This window comes from Sebastes umbrosus, chromosome 15 (genome assembly GCF_015220745.1).
Source record: "Sebastes umbrosus isolate fSebUmb1 chromosome 15, fSebUmb1.pri, whole genome shotgun sequence".
Classification (NCBI taxonomy): Eukaryota; Metazoa; Chordata; class Actinopteri; order Perciformes; family Sebastidae; genus Sebastes; species Sebastes umbrosus.
In genome coordinates, this window is record NC_051283.1 from 6,691,662 (window position 1) to 6,713,408 (window position 21,747).

The 21,747-nt window shown below is 40.9% G+C and overlaps 1 protein-coding gene across 1 annotated transcript; it reads left to right on the forward strand.

The window, feature by feature from the left end:
• Positions 1-445: 445 nt before the first annotated feature.
• Positions 446-21,647, forward strand: lrrc3b (leucine rich repeat containing 3B). The gene is made up of 2 exons (XM_037796091.1): positions 446-639; positions 18,501-21,647. The coding sequence occupies exon 2, from the start codon at positions 18,647-18,649 to the stop codon at positions 19,427-19,429; it is 783 nt and encodes a 260-aa protein (XP_037652019.1). The 5' UTR covers positions 446-639; positions 18,501-18,646; the 3' UTR covers positions 19,430-21,647.
• The last annotated feature ends 100 nt before the right edge of the window (positions 21,648-21,747 follow it).

Sequence of the window (21,747 nt, forward strand, 5' to 3'; positions counted from 1 at the left end):
CTTAGTTGATCCAAGTGGGCCCCAGATAAGATGCCCATTTTGGGCCCATAACCAATTGGTATCCAGGTACACCCATGTGGGGCCCACATAACCATGTTGGCTGGGAATAAATGAATGATAGTTAGCTAATGAAGAAATGGTTGAAGTTAAAACCATAGGCTAAAACAAATGGTTGAAATAGTTAGCTAAAAGTAATAAATAAATGGATGATAGTTAGCTAAAAGTAATGGATAGATGGTTGAAATGCTGAGCTAAAAGTAATGGTTAAATATTCAGTATTTAGTTAATTCTCCCTAAATCATGAGTCCATCTTTTACATTACATTGGTATTATTCACTCCAACACCGACTTGCATTATGTGCTTTTACTCTGAAAGGTGGAACCGGACGTGGTGTTGTCTTGGTTACCGGCTCCTTCACACAGAGAACCCCTCCCTTATTCCTCCCATTCACTCCTCCTGTGCAGTGTTTTATACTGAAAGGTAAAGATGCGAATTCACACTGCGACTTGTGCACCAGTGAGCGGATCCTTGAGCAGACAGGCAGACAGACAGGCAGGCAGGCTGCACCTCACAGCCTGTCTGAACCGCTTCATGTGATATGAACGTCTCCACTTCATCAGCTATGACTGTGTGTGCAGGTGAGGAGACTTTGTGTCGCCTGTTGCTCTGCTGTCTGCTGTATGTTTGCTGCTGTCTGTCTTCGGCTATGGTCGCTGCCTTCAGTCATTTTCTGCATGGAGGAACTGTGTTTTTTATATATTTGATCTGTAATGTGGATACTGGGTGATTATAAATGTGTAGGCTACTTTGTGCTTGACATTTTGCATTCTTGTTTTCTCTCACAAAAACAACATTAAGCTGTGATATGGTGTTCAGGTAGGCTGATGCGTGATGTTTTCACTGGGAAACGTCGTGCCAGACGCCATTTAAAAAAAACAATTTAATGTTTCTTTGGTTATTACCGAAATGACACAACATATAAAATGAAATAAAATACGGATTTCAAGTATTTAAAGGACACTCATTCATTCGGCGTATGAATAATCTACAATGGGCGTTTTATTTTGTGCAAAATCCCAACTTTATTGCTGCTTCACCTGCAGTTTCTGTCGTTCTTCTCCCAGTGAAATGCACCGCGGAGGGCGGTAGCGACCAATGCGAACCATTTATAAAAAGTTAAAATTCTATTGAAATAATTGATTATTTGTTTGTTCTATGTGTGCCGAATTATAATGTCGACCCTATAGTTTCAGAATCAGAGATTTATTTTAAAATAAATCCAACTGTTGCTCGTCGGTAAATGTGGATATATTAAAATGCCACATTATTAAATTGAGTTTTGCGTGACGTTCTTTCCATTAATGAGGCGTATCGGGGGCCACAGTTCAGACAACGTTAGGGTTTATTGGACTGGAAAACGCTGATAACATTAACGTCTGTTTGTGAAGCCAATTGTTTTGTTATCTGCTGTTTGTTTGCCCAGGTCTGTAGAAAACGACAGGCTGTGTTTGCAAAGCCATGTCTGTCATATGATAGCAGAGCTCTAAATTCATGCGGCAATTCAATAGTTGTGTTAAAGGCAGGGAGGATTTCCACATGTGAGGCAACAGCTGGATTCACCAGGGATTTTCTCGGTGCATCCCTGTTGTTGTCCATGCATGCAGACCTCAGATGAGAGGCTGTTGATTCATATTTGGTTATTATTCCATACAGCCTGTCAAATCCTGAAGGCAGCAAGCAGACTATACAGACAGACAGGCAGACGAGGTAAACCCCACAACAATTATGGAGTCCTGTCTCATTGGAATAGAGAAAGCATTTAGACAAGCTCCATTTAAACTGCGCCTTTAGGCCTAATGTCAACTGGCTGAGTGTCAGATGGTATTCACACCCAAATAACCAAATAATCAATAACTTTTAGAAATGGCTTGTTTTTCTTATGGACCCTGGTGTTTTACTCTGGTAGGAGAACATTGTTGGAATAACAGGGGAGCTAATTCTTCAATTAAAATGAATAATAAGTGCTATTATTTGTCTTTAATAGGCCGAACTGAAGAGGTTAAATCTTAAAATGGTACTAAGCATGTTTGCCAACATGTAAGGCACTTTAACTCTATGATACAGTTAAGTGCAATAGTGTTCATAGTTGAATTATTGAATTGAGTATTTGCAGATGATTGGACTTATATCTAGGACTACAACTAACAATTATTTTCCCTTTCAGTTATTTTTCTTTTCAGATGTCTTGTTTTGTCTGACAAACTTGCCAAAACTAAAATATATTTGATTTACAACATATAGGCTATAAAACCAGGAAAAACAGCAAATCCACACAATTAAGCAGGAACAAGAGCATGTTTGAATGATGAATCAATTATCAAAATAGATGCAGATACTTTTTTATGTCAAAAAGATAAATCAACTAATAGTTTCAGCTATATTTGCCAACATGCAAGGCATCTTCACTTTGTGCAATAACATGTTCATAGTAGAATTGATGAATTTAGTGTTTGCAGGTGAAGAGCCAGGATTTGAGCAGATGTTTAACATTTTCTTTTTCCAGTTAATTGTTCAAATATAGTGTCTGTACATTTGATTTCCCAACATGAAGGTCTAAATGCTTTCAAAGCCTTCTCCAAACTGCCCGGAGTAAAAGTCTAGTATCAAACTCATAATTTCTTTATAGAGCTGAGTATCAAACTTTAACACCATTTTTGGATGTAGACCGAAATGTGTCTGTAGTATCTAGAATAGAAAAGTACCAAATATTAAATGTCATATTTTTAGGCTACTTACTCTTTAATCAGTCATCTGAATTCTGAAATCTTTTCTAACTTTAACCAATAGTTCATTTAGACAGAGCTTTTTTTATTTAACACTGGTGCATTGAGCAGTTTGCCACATATTGGTAAATAAAAAACAAGATTCAAACATGTTGATATTCCTCAGTAGATAGATATTGACACCCAGGGCCTAGGCCCTTACTGTATTTATTACATTTTTGTTTGAATAAATGTAGTCATATTTAGTATTATCAAGTCTATGAATCAGTCTCTTAGAATCAGTCTGTAAAATACCAATCCTGACATGTTTTGGGGTATTCCTTACTGTTTTACATTCATGTTTTTACATGAAAGTGGTCATATGGAAGTGTATGGCAGAAAGCATTAGTTATTAGCAGATGCATCTGAACTGTATCAGTGTTACCCTCAGTCTAATGGACATTTAAAAAAACATTTTCCACGGTCCTTTCAACAGAAAACAGACAATAGTTTATATAATGCAGATGAAGGTATAATCGTATGTGAAATATGACCACCACCTGCTGCCTTTCTGGTTAGGGTTATTTATCTTACATCTTAACCGAGCCGTTGCATCTTCATCTAAGATCCAGATTTTTCTGCAAGGAATATTTAATCATTCTATTTTTGATTAGTTCAGTAACTCTGTAGATTATTTTCAGTGATCTCAGTCTCCAGTTTAATTTCTATTTATCCAGTCATCCTGTCTACGGGGATGTACTCTTTAAAGCTGCATTAATTGATTTTTATCTATTTATTGGCCACTTGAGGGCAACAGAACAAACTGTAAACACAGCACCAACGACATTATCACCATATAAAGTTGCCAAGGTGCGCATCTGGCAGACAGAGCAATAAGCTTTCATTTTGGAGTCGTATTCAATATTCAAGTCAAAATATCAGTCTCTTTAGCTGCTAAATGCCCCACGATGGTCGCTAACTTTGTCACTCTGTTTGGTGTTTAGGCAGGTAGTGTACAGTGGTTTTATGGGAGCTTTTTCACAAATAATAGTTAACTGCTGCAGGTGAGACTGAACCAAAACAGTGAAATTCGGGCCGTACAACCATAACAATGAGCTGAAAGACACATAGCCATATGATCCATTGTTAATAAAACATTATTGATTAGTAATCAGCTTTAAAGAATAATTTAACTTGTTGTCTTCTACAAATGATGAAGACAGTACGGGTTATGTATAATCCCTCCAAATAGGATGGTTGTGTACAGTGATGGAAATTATTTTTTTTGTCCACCTGCCACTGTGGCTGATGGACTCAAAAATCTACCAGCCACTCAATAGACTACCATTGGTTGGTGAGTGAAGCAAATCTAGTAGCCACTTGCTTAATTTACCAGTATTTGGCTGGTGGCTGGTGCTCATTTTTTTTAATTTCCAACCTTGGTTGTGTAGCAGTTTTGATTTTGACCTTCATAAAATGCTCATCAGTCTTTTTCTTTAAATGCTACAACCCAGTGTCAGAGGCCCTGGTCACAACTGGAATTAAAATGTGTCTTGTGTGATCCGATCACAAGTGGACAGCTCTAGTAGCTCTCACACCTGAGAATACATCTCAACATGCATCTCAAGTGACCACTTGTGATCAGATCTCACTTCTCCGCTCTATATGCAAATAAACACGTCCATCATTTCCGTTTGCAAAGACCAAATGCGTTGTTGTTTTTAACCGGCAGTAGGCAGCAAGGAACTTCCCATGTAGTCCGCCAGTAAAACCAAAGAAGATGGAGAAGAAATGCACTTCCTGTGCCTAGTCTGCTGTAAATTAAAAGAAGAAGAAATCAAAACAATTCCTGACTAGTATGCAGTATGAAATGGTTAAAGTGATGTGGCTTTAGCCTTTAAACCAGCTCTTAAAGCACTGGACAAAAAAACAAATTTGTACCACTATGACAATATTGTCAAAAAATACCACTTTGATTTAGTTGTTTATGTTCTGTTTGTTTACTTTATAAGATACTGCAGGTTCAAACTATTTATTCTAACAGCTCATAATGAAGTGAGACAAACAGGATCATCAACGATTGGAGACGGGAAATAAAAAACATTGCTCGACAAAATTTACGTTACTCAAACTGCTTTTTCAGTTACAAATATTAAAGAGATGTTAAAAAGGGTCATGTTGTCTCAGCAGGTTATCTCTCTGCCCCGTCAGAGGCTGCTCTTTCCCTCGCCACTCAGCTGCTCTGTAGCCGGTCTGTGGGCGTCACTGGCTGGCTCTCCAGCGAGCTACGCCCGGGGCTGATTGTGGAGCTTTTCAACTCTAAAAAGGCAGATAAACACAGGCTCTTGTTAATTTATAATGGACATTTGTGTTGTGATATTTAAACAAACTATCCGTCAACAAGGAAATAAAAGCCTCTCGCCTACAGACCGGTCTCTTGAGAGAGCTCCAGCCAGCTCATAGCGGTCTGTGAGCGTGACTACCCGGCTGACGAGGCAGCGACCCTGGCAGGCGTTAGCTAGCTGTGACGGCAGATTGTGGAGCTTCTAAATTCCGACAACGGTGGAGCAAATGTTCGATTCGCCATCTAATATTCTAAAACTGTCAATAATCTAAATCTACACAGTTGATTTCTCGCCTCAAAAATTTTCAGAAGCGATCCAGCGCTTTGTGGGATACAGTAGGCGAGGTAGACTGGTCCGATGCATACTGGAGAGTTTTTCCTAAACAGTTCGACATCCGGGTATTTTTGGCATACTGGAGATTTTGCCTTTGTTCGCATACTGCATACTACATACTACATTTTGGCCAAATCAGTACGTACTACTAGTATAGTATGCGGTTTCGAATACAGCCTGGGTCTATTCTGTGGCGTGTCCCAAAATCGTCCGAGATGTTTGACACACTCCTAATATTTCTCTATGATTTTTTTTTGTACATACTTCCGCTTGTGACGCAGAGGACGTCTGTTGAGTAGGCGGTCCATCAGTGTGGCCCAGGACACATTGGTGTATACACCGCTAAAAGATTGTGGCCATATGTGGCCCAGACCACCTCTGAATGTGGTCTGAGCGTTCGGATCTCAATGCGTCCTCAATGGGTGCATTCACTCCTGTATTTATGGCACTTATGATCGGATCACCCAACACACATGTTAAAGAGGACCTATTATGCTTATTATCAGGTGCATACTTGTATTTTGGGTTTCTACTTGAACATGTTTACATGCTTTAATGGTCAAAAAATGCTTTGCTCACACCGGCTGGGCTGTAGCACCTCTTTTCACCCTCTGTCTGAAACGCTCTGTTTGAGCTCCTGACCCCCCCCCACTCCTGAAAAAAGCGCAGTCTGCTTTGATTGATCAGCTGACCCACTGTTGTGATTGGTCAGCCAAACCAAACTCTTTGGACTCCAGCTCCGCTCTAACTAGCTTTTTTTGAAGGTGTGCCAAACTAGCCGCTAGGCAGGTATTATGCAAATGTATTACTCCAAGGCATTTCAGGCAGTTCAGGAGCAGTGTTTCTGTGGGGGAGAGTAACTCCCTTTGGCGTGGATTTTGTAACTTTGCAGACCTTTTACATGCATAAAAAACTATATAACACACTAAAGGAAAGGGACAAGCACAAAAGCATAATAGGTCCCCTTTAATGCCACGTGTAAACAGGGCTCACTACACCATGCACGTACATGCAACCCCGTATAAACACAGAAACAGTAGAATCACAGATATCACCTGCCAGCTGATACACAGCATGTAAATCCTCATTCTCGCAGGTGAGGTAATTTGACCTTTTAAGATCTAACCTGGAGTAGCAGTGACGCAGCTTTGCTGTGAGGCTTTGGAGGTTGTGGTATGTCAGCTCTGCCAGCACAGAGAGACAGTAAGTGCTTCTCACCAGTAGGCTTCTTTGATTGCGAGCTCCTCCCTTCTCAGGAAAAGCACAAACCATCTGATTGCAGGCAATTTTTATGTAGGCAGAGACCGCCTTATTTTCCTGGAATTTGCCTCCTTTAAAAGTAGAGCTATACTAGTCAGCAGTGGCAGAATGCATGAATAACTGCTGCGTATGAATCAGACCTGTATATTGATTTCATATTTGTCAATATGTTGTGCAAATGATGAAGTATAGTTCACAGCTTTAAGGGTTTTCCAATGACGTGAGCTCAATGGCAAATTGACAGTTTGACATAGTAATCCTGACCCCAGTCTACCGATCTGTTTTATGTTGTTGTTACGATAATGTAAAGCTTTATGCTTTTAAAGCAGCATTAAGTGATCTTTTTGGACACTTGGGGGAAGCGGAGCAAGCTGTAAACACAAAACTGACCTATACTATCACCTTATTAAGCTTTTATGGCTATACATGTTAGCAAACAGTTGCCTATTTACATATCCATCAGACACAGAGCAATACTACCATTAATTTGGAGTCGTGTTGACGAATGTATGTCCAATATTCACTCTTTTAGCTCTGTTTTGGTCTCCACCAACACGTGAGAAAAATATCTGTCTCTTTAGTTGCTAAATGCTCCTCTATGTTCTAGGGCTGTCAAAGTTAAGACGATAACGTGTTAACGTACTATAAATTCGTTTTTTTTTTTTATAATTTCTTTTTTAAATTTTTATCTCAAACAAAAAGGTTACATCTACAGACAGACTCAAACATACCAACCCCACATACAAAAAACAAGCATAAAATTAAAAATTAAAAAATAAAAATTACGTAAACGTAAATTTGTTTTAATGCCACCAATTTCTTTAACGCATTAACACAACTTGCGATTTTTAGGTTGTTGCGGGCTCAGTTTTAAAGATAGAGTGAAGATACTGGCATCATATGAAACTAGAAACCTGAGGAGTCCATTGGTACAAACCAATGGTATGGCAAATGGTATACTAGCCTGTAGCTTGTAGCTTGTACTAGCTCGAGAAGGAGGCGCAATAACGCTCCAAACTTACACTATATTTTGGCGCAGGAAAAACTGGCCATTTTCAAAGGAGTCCCTTGACCTCTGACCTCAAGATATGTGAATGAAAATGGGTTCTATGGGTACCCACGAGTCTCCCCTTTACAGACATGCCCACTTTATGATAATCACATGCAGTTTGGGGCAAGTCAGCGTCAAGTCAGCGTCAAGTCAGCACACTGACACACTGACAGCTGTTGTTGCCTGTTGGGCTGCAGTTTGCCATGTTATGATTTGAGCATATTTTTTATGCTAAATGCAGTACCTGTGAGGGTTTCTGGACAATATTTGTCATTTTTTTGTGTTGTTAATGGATTTCCAATAATAAATATATACATACATTTGCATAAAGCAGCATATTTGTCCACTCACATGTTGATAAGAGTATTAAATTCTCGACAAATTTCCCTTTAAGGCACATTTAGAACAGATAAAAAATGTGATTCATTTGCGATTAATTGCAATCAACTATGGACAATCATGCGATTAATTGCGATTAAATATTTTAATCGATTGACAGCCCTACTATGTTCCCAAGCAATTTGCTAAATGTGTCTGTCTGCTGTTTGGTGCTGAGCAGGTAGTGTACGTTTTTACAGAACTTCCTTGCCAGAACCTACTGCTGGTTGATGAGAGCGGTGAGACTGAACCAAAACTGAAACAGTGAGCTAAAAGAGTCTAAAATGCTCCGTAGAGCTGAGGGCCTTGCCTTGCCCCTTGTTAACCTGCCATCCCTCCTCTTCATCCCCTAGTAGCAGAGAGAGTGCAGGGGCAGAGGGCTTGTTTAGTTGAATATGTCCGTCTAGTCTGTCTGACACATTGATCCATTATCTGACTTAGGTTTGTGCCATTGTGAATCTATGGCCCCGACTGTGGCTCTGAAGGCTAACTGTGCTGCGTATTGATAAATCCATGGAGCTGTCTGTGGTGCTGAAGTAGCAGACAGATTTGTAATTGCGACTTTTTTTCTGAGTCCCGTCCTTCTGTGTATTAAAAAATACAGAATCTAAAGAGTTGTTCATGGGGTCGGTTAGCTAGTCGCAGGTGAACGACACGAATGGCGTCCAGCCGCCCTGTTTAAAATGAACAAATCGTCTACTGGCTGATGGGAACTGCAGAGTTAGGTGATAATTCTCTGTGGGATTTTCCCTACGAGCAACACTTTTCATTTGTGCATATGTGTCATTTCAACCATTGAAAAGAACGTTGATTAGAGCAGCTTTAATAAGAGGTTGTCTAATAGTCAGTGAATTGTAGAATAGCAATATTGAAAAAGTAGCTGGTTGGAGGTAATATTGACTATGATTAAATTAGTCAAAACATTCTTAGAGAGCATCTTGTGCCATCTTTTTATGAATGGGTTGTCATGGCTGCAGTTCCTAGATGCTGGCTGTATTGACTTGAAAGGGAAACCCCTCTCAACCTCTCCCTGAAATGTGCAGTCAGTCAATTTTCTCCACAACAAGTTTGAGTATAAATAGATGATGCCACCTTTTCTGATGTGCCATGCAGGTCATTTGAAATGATGTCTTCATGGAGTCAGATAGTAGACTAGATTTAGAAGTGAAAGATGTTAAGGTAACATATACATATCTGTTCCAACAGCATTTGAATAGCTATGTAGTCAAGTGTGTGTAGTTGTGTAGTCAAGACCTGATAAACACTGAAATATAGTCATGAAAATGCTTGTTGAAATGTTGAAACGATGGTTAAGGCCTCAGTATATGCTTCAAGCTTTGTTTATACTCGCGTGAGATGCCGTGGCGCGGCCCTCCGTAGATGCTCAGCATGTTCTTCGTTGCAATATGCTCCGAAACGCCAGGGGGCATACAAACAAAATATTCTATGGATAAGCAAGAAGTCAACGAGTGTTATCGATTATTTTTACCGATATAGGAACTGCGATATGATTTGTGATATTAGAGGGAATAATGAATTTTACATCATTATTCTCATTGTCATTGAAAAACATATTAAAATGATTATGGTGTGATTTTTGAGGGGATCTGTACCAAACGAATGTTTCCTTAAAGTGGCAGTAGGCAGTATATTTTTGGCATCCTTGGGCAAAAATCCCATAATAACCTTTCAGCATATTGTAATTCAAGTGTTCTGAGAGAAAACTTGACTTCTGCACCTCCTCATGGCTCTGTTTTCAGGCTTTAGAAAATCTAGCCCGTCATGGGAGACTTTGACCAATCACAGGTCATTTCAGTGAGTGTTCCTATTGGCTGTGCTCCGGTCATGTGACCAGAACTTGGCGTTCCTTCAACAGATTTCACAATGGCAGCGGCGTCACAAACTTTCTCATTTTACAGCTAAACCGTGCACTACAAGATGATTCTGAAAACATTTGAGGCGAGAAATAGGCATTGACGTAACATAATATTGATTCATATTTGATCAGCGCTGCCTAGTTTGACCGTTTGGTCGTAGTTCGCAAGTGATTGACAGCCGGCTCTCATAGACGGCAGATGGACAGCAGACCTCAGATCAGCTCTTACTGCTTGTTTTCCTCCAGTATGTGAAATCTTGTTGATGCCGTCAGTAGCACCAAAGGACACCGAAGGACACCAGAGACTCATGATTTTTTTCAGGTTACCTGTTTTATGTGCTACTGTCAGGACATAGCGACCGTTTTATAAAAAATAACTTTTTTTAATCATATTTTCTCCAATCTCGCCTACTTCAGCTTTAAATGGACAGCCCTGGAGTACACATGACAAGCCAAAAAGCAACAAAGACGTTGTTCTTGCATGCAAAAATGACTTACAAATTACCGTGTCATTCATACACCATTTGGTGAGACCGGGCTGGATGAACTGTTTTTAACCATGCATGTATGTACTGCATGCAATCTCTTTATTATTATAACCATGCTTTTGCTGCCAAGAACTCACAAATTAAAGGATGTTCACACAATGTGTGCATAGGAGTCCCAACGGATGTTTCACACCTCCAACAGTCTGTATCATCTTGAAGTCAGAGTCTAGCTAGCATTCATACAATCCAGTAAAAACAATTAAAATCTTAAACTGAGAAAGTTGACTTCAGAAATCCCTTGGTAGCTTTTTTAATTACTCTGTCCCTGTGAATGGGACATTTAATTTGTTTTTCCCATGCTTGCCTTGAATCATTAGGCACGTTAATTTACTGGTACATAATCAATGAATAATAGTGGGAGGTTTCATAACCCAGGCCAAGAATCCCTTGAAATACTGGAAAGAAAAAGTGAACTCTTGCGGAGGCGTTGCTCGGGAACCTCTGACCTGACACAGGAGACATCTCGGTTGCTCACACTGCTTGAAATTCTGTGTAGGAACACCGATTCCTTCCTACCTTCCAAAAACGTTCAATTTCAGAGTATTATACAAATCCCTCTGTGGAAGGAATCCACTGGTAACCCTGCTGTATTCAATTTGAGGCTTAACCAAGATGCTAGATGGAGGATTTCAGATACGTTTTACATACGGCAGAAGTTTCAGCTCGTGCAGTCTGTGGAGATGAGATGAGACTGTAATTCAGGAGGTTAAATGGAATTGAGCCTCGCGGGGAGGAAAAAGGAGAGCCTTAAATTAAGAAGCACCTCTCTCAGCTGGCACAGCCACGTTTTTTTTTAATGTCTAATATCGAATGCAGAGTGATAGGGTCTGAAATTAGCACCCAGCCTTAAATTTGTCAGGCCATCCGCCTTGTTAACAGACAGGGAAAACAGATAGACACGTTCAGTACGGTTAGCGTATGATTGGCTAAACCTACACATTTGAAAGTCGCCTGCAACTGTTATACAGCTATTGGCTGTAGAACCTCATTCGATTTGATTGATAGTCGAAGTTCACAGAATCAATGAAAAGATGCACACATACATACATGTCCACTCATTACTGTATTAATTGGCTCATGTATCAATTTCGTCTGAAGGAATAGGTCAGTGTGTGACGAATGTGCAGACAGATGTTGGCGATCGGAGCAGAGGAGTAATTAACAGTAAAGTTGTCTAGTGGTAGTAAATGTACGGTGTAGGTTTCAGTTTGTCCATGAATAAAACACTGCAGCTCCTCAAGACCGTAGTAAAGTTCTCCTGTCTTACTTCAAAACATCACAACGCAGGCTAAATATTCTCTGTATGAATTGAAATTTATTGATATGTATGCACGTGCATGTGTACAATTTAATATCTTCAAATAAAAATACCCAAAGTCAGTATAATTTGTACTTTTTCCCCATTCTTGTTGATCCATCATCTCTCAAGGGAAAAGTCTTGAGAAGAGATTTTGTCACGAAGCCCTCAACAAAGACCGGACCACAAGATTAGTCTAATAATGCTAATAATTTTCTTATTGTTAGTAAAAATCTTGTGAAAAGACCAAAAACAACGTGTTAGTCATTACTTTTTGACAACCCTACCCTGTCTGTGGCACTCGGAATAGGGGGGATAACGAGACGTTTTGTCCCCCCCACTTTCAGGGTTTTATGTTAATAAAATGGTAAAGTCTATGCCAGGTTGGCGATAATGTCTAGCCTATATAGCTTCTAACATGTTTGACCTTTTATCCAATCATAATCAACCATTGTGCAGCCTAATTCAAATGAAATCAAAGTGTTCTGACATCCGGCCCGCTACAGTTTCATAATGAACCGAAAATATTTCTACACTTCTCGGGGGTGGGGTCCGCAGCACGCAGCTGGCTTGGAAAGGCCCCGGGGGTGATGGAGGTGCCTCGTAGCTCCGACTGAGTTTTCCAGCACCTCGCCCGGACCTCGCCGCCGCCGCTTCCGTGGAGTGCTCGTTGCGCAGTGCGCCCTCTCTCCCTGCGTGGGGAGGGTCGGGGCTCCCGATGTGTCTGCCAACCGAGGCAGACGGGGGTCTGTGGCGATGATGGCAACCCACCCGACTTGTCTTTAAAACACGGACCCCGTCTGATTAAATTGTTTACAAGAGTACAAAGTTCTTCATAGATCTAGCCTCTTTATTTTGCTTTCAGTGCACCAGATGGATGCATTTGGAGGCATGAACCTGGACCCCCCTATAGGGTCAAAGATCCACCCACCACAGTCTCACAAAATCCTGTAGGGAACACTGTATTACGTTATCCAAAGCTGCCCCCTCACTTCCAAACTCATTCCAGCGCCGCCAGCTCCAACCCCACTGAAATAGGACAATCAAAGGTCATAAATAAGTTTAATTTTTTTAAAGACCTCAGTAATTCCCTAAAACATCTGCTCTTTGTATTTCTTAGCAAACTTAATTGAAACAGGAGGAAATAGATCATTTGTTGGGGGACTATTTTCAGCAACATATTAATCCACATGTGGTGCTCCAGTGAGTATTTGTGGCAGCAGGACGGGGTGTGTGGGATCGAGTCAAAATAAACTAGTGTGTGTTTTCATGGTGATGAAGGAACATGCCAGCCAGCGCAAAGCAGTGACTCACTGATGTGTTTTTAATGTTTTCGAACAACAATGGAGCTCTATGATACAGAGGAATCGGGCGTTGATACACACACACAATACTTGTTAGTTGATACATTCATTGTTGAGATTATAGTCGACAGTAGAAAATATATAGAATATTATCAGACTTAGATTTTAACTTATCTTCTTTTCGTGATAAAGAAAACGCTAAGATGATCATAAAAGGTTTAAAACTAGATGTTGGCAGGCCCGTCTACGAGCCTTGAGCTGTTTAGGACCATATTGTAGAGAGCAGCTGGTTAAACATACAGAAATAAGACTTCACACAGTAACATATTGATGTCATCTGAAAGGCCCCCTCAAGCTAATGGCTCCAAATCCCATTTGACAGCTCAATTTTTTTAGTCACGCCGCCTGTGTGGCTCTAGGGAGGGAAATGTTTCGCCGGTCCAGACTGAAATATCTCAACAAGTATCGGATGGATTTCCCTGACATTTCTATACACATCTATGCTCTCCTGAAGATTAATCCTGATGACTTTGGTTGACATTTTTAAGTGAAATGTCCAAAGTATCACATTGATTGTCATGAAATTTGGTACAGACTACAGACGTTCATGTTTCCCCTCAGGATGAATTGTAATAAATTTGATGATCCTCCAATACTTCGGTTTATGACCAAATACCTGCAAAACATGAAAAGACCATTTTCCTGTTTAGTAGACACAGTTTTCAACGATCGCGGTCAGCGCTAACCTCGGTGACAAATACATTGTGTTGCCTTTGATTTCTTCACAATAAAAGCCAACCCATGTTTCACCAGTTTAACGCTGTTAAAAACGGACCTCCCGCATCGTCGTTGTTTGCATGATCCTGTTTACATAAATCTAAAATAAAAAACATAATAACTAGAGCATTCATTCTTACTACTGGGATTCTGTCTTTCGCGTCATCACGTTGTACGCTCGTTATGATGTCATAATGTCACCTTGTAATGTAACAAAACTATCAACGCCTTTGCACTCTGCTCATAAAAATGTAAAAAATGTACATAGTTCTAACAATGTTAGTTGTGTTGAGAAATACTTTGTTCATGTTTCTACATTCAGAATTGTTTAGGAAAAATGTTTTGTGTTTTATTCAAATTTTATGAAATAACGTCAGATTTTTGTATTCAAGATTCAAGATTTCTTTACTTGTCATTTTTGTCCTCCACATAAAAACAAAATTGTGTTTCACACGGTAATTCAGTGCAAAAACAATTGGCGAAAACTATAAAGTAATTGGCTAATAATTAAGAGCACTAATAAATAAGCTAAAAGTACGCTATAATAGAATAGAATAAATAGTTTTAAAGGAACAGTCTCTTAAGTGTAGTTCACATTCTCTGATTGAGCAGTCCGATTGCTGTGGGAAAGAAGCTGTTGAGCAGCCGAGTGGTCCTTGATCTGATACTTCTGTATCTTCTCCCGGACTGCAGGAGTGTGAACATGCCGTGTGAGGGATGAGTGGAGTCCTTTATGATGCCCTTTGCTCTGCGCACGCAGCGCTCGGTGTAGATGTCCTGCAGATGCGGCAGCGAGGCAACAAAGATTTTTTTCAGCAGATCTCACTATCCAGTTCAGTTTGTGTTTCTCCTCTGCTGTGCTGTTACCAAGTGAGAATGCTCTCAATGGTGCCTCTGTAGAACATGGTCATGGCTGGGATGGGGAGGTCCACCTTCTTCAGTCTGCGCAGAGAATGAAGGCGCTGTTGAGCCCTCTTGATGACAGCTGTGGTGTTGTCACTGGAGGTCAGCTCGTCCGTCAGATGGACCCCCAGGAACTTGTGGCGCTGTGTACCCTCTCCACCTCAGAGCCGCTGATGGTCAGTGGGAGATGGTGCCGGTGACCAGTCCTCCTGAAGTCAACCACCATCTCCTTGGTCTTATTGGTGTTGAGGGCAAGGTTGTGTGTTTTGCACCACGCTGTCAGCTGCTCCACCTCTTCTCTGTAGTAGGCCGACTCACTGCTGTTGGTGATGTGGCTGGAAACTGTGGTGTCGTCGGCGAACTTTATGATGTGGTTGGTGTTGAAACTAGCAGAACAGTCATGCGTCATCAGCGTAAACAGTGAAGGGCTCACTACACACCCTTGTGGTGATCCTGTGCTCTTCTTTTTATGACACAATTTCAATACGTTTATCAATTATTATGGTTTATTGACTTAACATAACCATTTAGCTTAGGTTGTACATATTTTAGGGATATGGAGCATTCGAAGATACTTCAAGAAATTATATCACAATAAGCAACAGTACCAATGCAGACACCGGCGAACCGTAACTGTTGCAGAGTTCAAAGGTTGTGAACTAGCAGTAGTAGTAAATGTTGGGTTTAGATTAGCACTAACTTATTACATCTTTGAAACGGTGTTAAGAAATGCTGCTTCGTTTCCTTATACGATCAGAGCTTCAGCATTATATTTGAATTGTATTGTAAGATATTTCCTCTATTTGGTTCGCTCCACGTGGATCAACTTACAGCTTTTGTTATTCCCAATAATGATGTCAGAAGATTGTGCCTCCCGTAAGCACAGTGCAGGTTTAATGGATCCAGCACACAAAGCCTGTTTCCATAAAGCAACAGGTTTTACTTCTCTGTGGCGGAGCAGCAGCTGGACAAACAGCTTGATGTGGGGCCTGGTCCTCACTGTACAGTAGAAAACAGATGATGCCTCACCTCTCCACGTCCTCATAGGCTGTTTCTAAACATTATTGTACTTGTCCTGAGCCAGGACGGAGAAATGAAAGATGCCTGAATGAGAGTCTGTCTATTTGTGTGGCAGCAGTACTGTATGTACTCATCCTCCTCAAGGTCTCCCAGAAAAATCTTTATGCGCTCCAGTTTACAAAGATGAAATGGTATTTTTCTGTCAAGTTCCTATGTATGTATCGTAAACAAACTCAGACTACAAAACACGTCACGTTCTGTGCACCATTACAATTTTCCTACAAAGAAGCGACCGCGTTCAAACAACAGTAATTGTTAAAGCATTTTTTAAACAACATAAAGGATTATAGGTACTATTATGTTGAAACGTTGCAATGAACAATAGGAAGATGAAGGATGTGAACACAGGTTACAGCGCTGTTGTCTCCTCATGTGATCTGCTGTAAGACTGTGACTCATTCTAACAATAAGATGTGTCTGAGATCAGTGTGAGGCGGGTGATGATAATTAGTCACCTTTGTTCATCAGAAATCATATTATTTCCATTCTTACTGATAATTAAGTGCATCGATGTCATTGTGGAAATACTATCTACGTGTATTTTTTCATTTACCTTCCATAGATGGATCATTACAATTGAGTTTATTTAGTATAGTAGTAGTTTAGTGTATTGTAATATACGAATGCAACAGGGATGGCCTTTTTAAGGCATAGGGTGAGCTAGACAGCGCCACCAGTTGGAGGACTTTTTTTGTAATTGATTTCAAGCCCGGTCTAACCCAATGGCGCATTTTGTTGCTTTTGGCATGTCTTGTGTGTACGCTATGTAGCCTGTACTGACTGCAATGCAAACGCATCCATGTATATGTGCTACGCTCAGAGCTGAGTGACGTCGAATTAAGAGTGAGAGTTCTTATGGTGGGCGGGAGAGGAGGTGGATGGGTCCAACAAACGCAGGACGTTCAACCGGGAGACCAGTGTTGTTGTCCCAAAGTGTTGTTGAGTTATTTTGAAGTTATGTTAGTGACATTTGTGACGTGTTTTTCGTGCTTATGTTATGTTGTTTACATATGGATTTTACTTAGTTTACGTTAATTTAAGCCCAACCAGGATGTTTTTCCTAAACCTAACTGTGACCGTTTCACGGTAACAATGTGTAGTTAAATGAAACACAAAAAGCCATTTCCCAAGGTTAAGCCCGTGGTGTCTAAAAGCTTAATATGCGCTATCATGACACGCGGAAATGTCATGCTATTTATGCTCCTTCCCATGAAATCGGATGCAATTTCAGACACTTAATCTGTTTTTAAAGGTCCCTCTGTGTGTATTCCATTGTTAACTAAAGCAGGGATTCCACAAATCCTTAAAAGACAATTAATTAATTAATCTAAAAATAAGGCCTTAATTGGTGTTAAAATGTCTTAAGTCGATCTTTCAAAAGTCTGAAAAATGCTACGACATGGGAAGTAGAGTTTTATGAATCTTTTTTTTTCTGACATTGGTGTTTTAAAATGTTAAAGTAATTAGTAACATCTTTTTTTTAATAATTTACAAAATGCCTCTCACATTAACGTCACGCAGATCAGGATGGCGTGTGTTTTCGTTACCTTAGAATGAGCCGTTTATATCTACATGTTGTACACACCATGTTTGTACAGTAGCCCAGAGCGGACAAACTAAACACTGGCTCTAGAGAGGGCCTTTCTTGCCACCATAGTTCTCCTACATGCTTGGCACAAAGAAGAAGTGTCAGTTGGGTGCAATCTGCAACCTCACCACTAGATGCCGCCAAATCCTTCACACTGTTCCTTTAAATTTCATTCCAAGTGGCATTTAAAAAGTCTTTAAAAGTCTTAAATCTAACTTGCCATAAATTGTAGGAAACCTGATAAAGCTAATGGTTGCACTGCGATATACTGTACACCTGATTTTGAGAGGATTCTGCAGGCAGACACTGACGTTTGATGTCATATCATTAATTGAAGCTACTGGCTGTCACTTTTATGACCCATGCAGTTTATTTTCTCACACGAATAGGAGACATGGATAACCAGAATATATGACTTCCACACCACATACTGTATATGTTCCATGCAAACATCATATCCCACATATGATCAAAACCAGGAAAACAACCATAACCGGGATATTGTACATTTACAGTATTTGTTCAGGTGTGACATCAGCTCCAGTCTTGAGTAGTTGATCAGTTAAACAAAATATATAATGATAAAAGTTGTAATGATCTACATCCTAAAATTAAAGTGAACCTCAGGATGTCCTGAGCTGATCTATAGGCCAGCTGATTAGACTGTTATCAGGTCATTAAATGGGGGGTTATCAGTGGTTATAAGCCTCATAGATGTGAGTCATTAGGGGCCTGCTACACCCATTAGTAGGTTTTATCATCTACTCACATGATCACTGAAAGAAGGAATAAAAGAAGACAACAGTGACCTCTAGCGACTTTAGTTTTGCTTTCACTTTTACAACGTAGCAGGCTCACACTGACCCACATTTATGACGCTTATAGCAAGCCATAACGCTCCTTTAATGGCCTAATAACAGTCAAATTGGATGCATGGGCTAAGGGTGTCCCTCAACCTTATTTGTTCATCCTGTCTTTCTGTTTGATCTCATTCCAGGCCTCGACGCAGCATGATAACATCTGTTCACACTCCAGTATCTCCAGTGGGCCGACAGTGAGGACCAGTCGCCACTATGCGATGTGTGTAAGGGACCAGCGGCGGTGTTGCGGCCCTAGGCGGGATGCTGCTGACGGCCGGTCAGTATGACTTTGCTGGACTTGTGGCTGTCGCGCTCCATCCCCATGTGCCTGCTCCTTCAGAGCCTTGTCCTCATGGCCCTGTGCTTCCCCTCGGCCAGCATGTGTCCAAAGGGCTGCATCTGCCAACGCGACCCGCACCTCCACGGCCTCAACGTTACTTGCAGTCAGTCCCGCCTCAAAGAGATCCCCCCCAGCCTCCCGGTCGACACCGTCCTGCTGAGGCTGGACCACAACCAGATAGGCGCCGTGCCCGACCAAGCCTTCCACGGACTCCGGCTTCTGAGGGAGCTCAACCTTTCGTACAACGCGGTGGAGACCTTAGGGGAGGGTGCCTTCAGTGGCATAGAGGCGACGCTACAGGTGCTGGACCTCTCGCACAACCGCATCACTAGCGTACACAAGGATGCCTTCGCTCGGCTCAAGGCCCGCGTCATCGTGGACGATAACCCTTGGCATTGTGACTGCGCCCTCCAGCAGGCCATCGGCGGCATGGCCCACAACCACGAGGCCGCCGCCCGGGTCCTCTGCAGGAGCTCGGAACTTCGCGACCAGGAGGGTCGACCTTTCTTAGCGGTGGATACTGACCTCTGTAACCTGGCCAAAAGGACCACAGACTACGCTATGCTGGTGACCATGTTCGGTTGGTTCGCCATGGTCATTTCATATGTAGTGTATTATGTCCGTCAGAACCAGGAGGACGCCCGGCGCCACCTGGAGTACCTCAAGTCTCTCCCCAGCAAGCCCAAGAAACCTGACGAGGCTGACGACATAAGCACTGTTGTCTGACGGCAGTGTCTGTGTGTACACCAAAATGTTTATTGTTAACAGGACCCACATTTCTAGTGTTTACTATTTCAAACTTTTAGGTGACGTGAGCATCAAAATCTGCGGAGAAATCTTTGTATTTTGGGAATTCTGTTGTATGTCCTCACCAGGGTTTGTCCATGACTGATATGATCTGAGATGAAAAGGGAGGCCACAATAGTCTAACACCAACATTGTCTTTTTTACAAAAGTTGCATATGGAGCTTTGGAAATTTTAATCTCAGGTTTAAATAAGGCTTTTTTTTAGACGACAATTTGGAATATCCGAAAAAATAAATATATTTGTACGACGTGACACCCTAAACTTCATTTCCCCACAGCCCTCATTTTCTCAAGGCCCACGATAAAATGTACATTGCAAACACTCGCTAAACCAACTGCATCATTCATAGCCCTTAAAATGAAATGTAAATTCAAATATTTCTGAACGTCAGCATTTCTGAGGCCTGCTTATGGAGACTATTTGATCTGTACATTGTGTAACGTTTAGACCATTAAAGCCTTGGATATGGGGAATGCAGATATGAGGTAGTCTTATCTCCCTGCTGGCCTCCAGCTGTGGTGGCCTGTTTTTTATGCAGACAAATCAAAATGGAAACAAATTTAACTCACTGAAGCATTTAGTAAACCAAGTCACAGCTACGGAGAATACTGGATGCTATGGAAGCCCATTTCTGTCAAGAAAAGAAACAAATACAAAAAAATACTCACTCAAAATTATGAAATACTAAGTAGAAATTTGGACTTTCTAAATGAAAATGATGTTAAATATTGTGTCAAAGTTAGGAGATCTTAAAGGGAAACTGCAGATTTTCAACCGGCTTTGTGTCGTTGCAGTGTGGCCACCCATATATGTACAAATCAACCATATTCGGCGTCCGTCCGTGTTCCATGCGTCTGGAGCTCCCCACTCACCTCCCTCTCATTTGCTGGCGAGGGTCAACCGGATGATGCGGAATGTGTCATTTCGCACACACCGAGGGGTGTGACAAAGCGTTGGTTTCTTACGCCCTGGGAATGAGAACAGACTGTTTGCACATACCACCCACACTGCAATGATACAAAGCCTGTTGAAAATTGGCCTTTAACTCAAAATTAACAAATTTTAAATTACTTCAAAAGCTTTACTTTTTAAGGCCAAATTAAGAGATACAGTAAGTCAAAATTGTAGCTAGCTTGTCAATATTACCTGCTACGTCATGATGATGAGTCGAGTTAAATTAGCTTAGAGCCAGTGGTCTCCCAACCATGGTTTCAAGTCACAATTCTGGTAAACTAAGCCACCCAAAACTGATAAAGAATGAAAACCAGCAATTATAACAACTGTAGGCTATAACTCACAGATTAACCCCCTGCTCTGTGAAATATGAAAATGAAAGTGGGTCATCATATTGCTCTTTGGCCACAACTTCATCAATCTGCTTCTATACTGAGCATATAACTTTTCTTTTTTTTTTAAATAGTCCATATGACGTAGTATCTCAGAGAGATGACTTACTGTCTCATCATTTTTATTTCCCATGTTTTCTTTTTCATTCCTTACATTTCATTTGATTTTTCTTTTCCGGGGCGGGAATGGGCATCCATAGATTCCGGATTGGTCTGTTACAATGTTCTCATTGGCGTTATGAATTAATTCTAACACCTGGAACGCTGCTGATTTCAGTTCTTGCAAGGCTACAGCTTCTCCTTGTTGGAGTGCAAGGTTCATTACAGGGTTGACAAAGATAGTGCCAAAGTTTCCATTTAAAGAATGTACTGCCCCAAAATTTAAAGAAACAATACTTATATTTTAATTGTAGCAAGAGGCCATGGTGTAAGCAGGATAATCAACTCCAACGTGTGCAGCTATTGAACAATAATGCACTCTGGAGGCAAATGTGGGCCATCCAATAACGGCATTGTGGATTATGCGTTTTATACAGATATTTGATAATCGCAATGCTAATCCCAATTATGGTTTGTGTTTAAGCTTGAGAATAAGGCTTTTTAGCTGAAACGATATGGCAAGTTGGTGGCTTCTGCGTAGCACTGCTGGGCTTCATCACTGAGGAGATGACTCTGCAGAATTTATCGATGGTGAATTTTTGTTCCAAATCTACGGCAGCCTTTTGCTGCCATCATCACAACGCTGCTCTCATTATAACGATGAAATAACACAGTTTCTTGTTGTTCCTACATACCAAATTATTCAGTTTTAACAGGAAGCTTTCACTGTTGTAACAACATATCACATTATCATATCAAGAAACTTTCGTTACACAATATCAGTATATTTC

Bases quoted from the DNA above. Each gene is read 5' to 3' on its own strand.
- lrrc3b (XM_037796091.1), top strand. From the start codon at position 18,647: ATGACTTTGCTGGACTTGTGGCTGTCGCGCTCCATCCCCATGTGCCTG.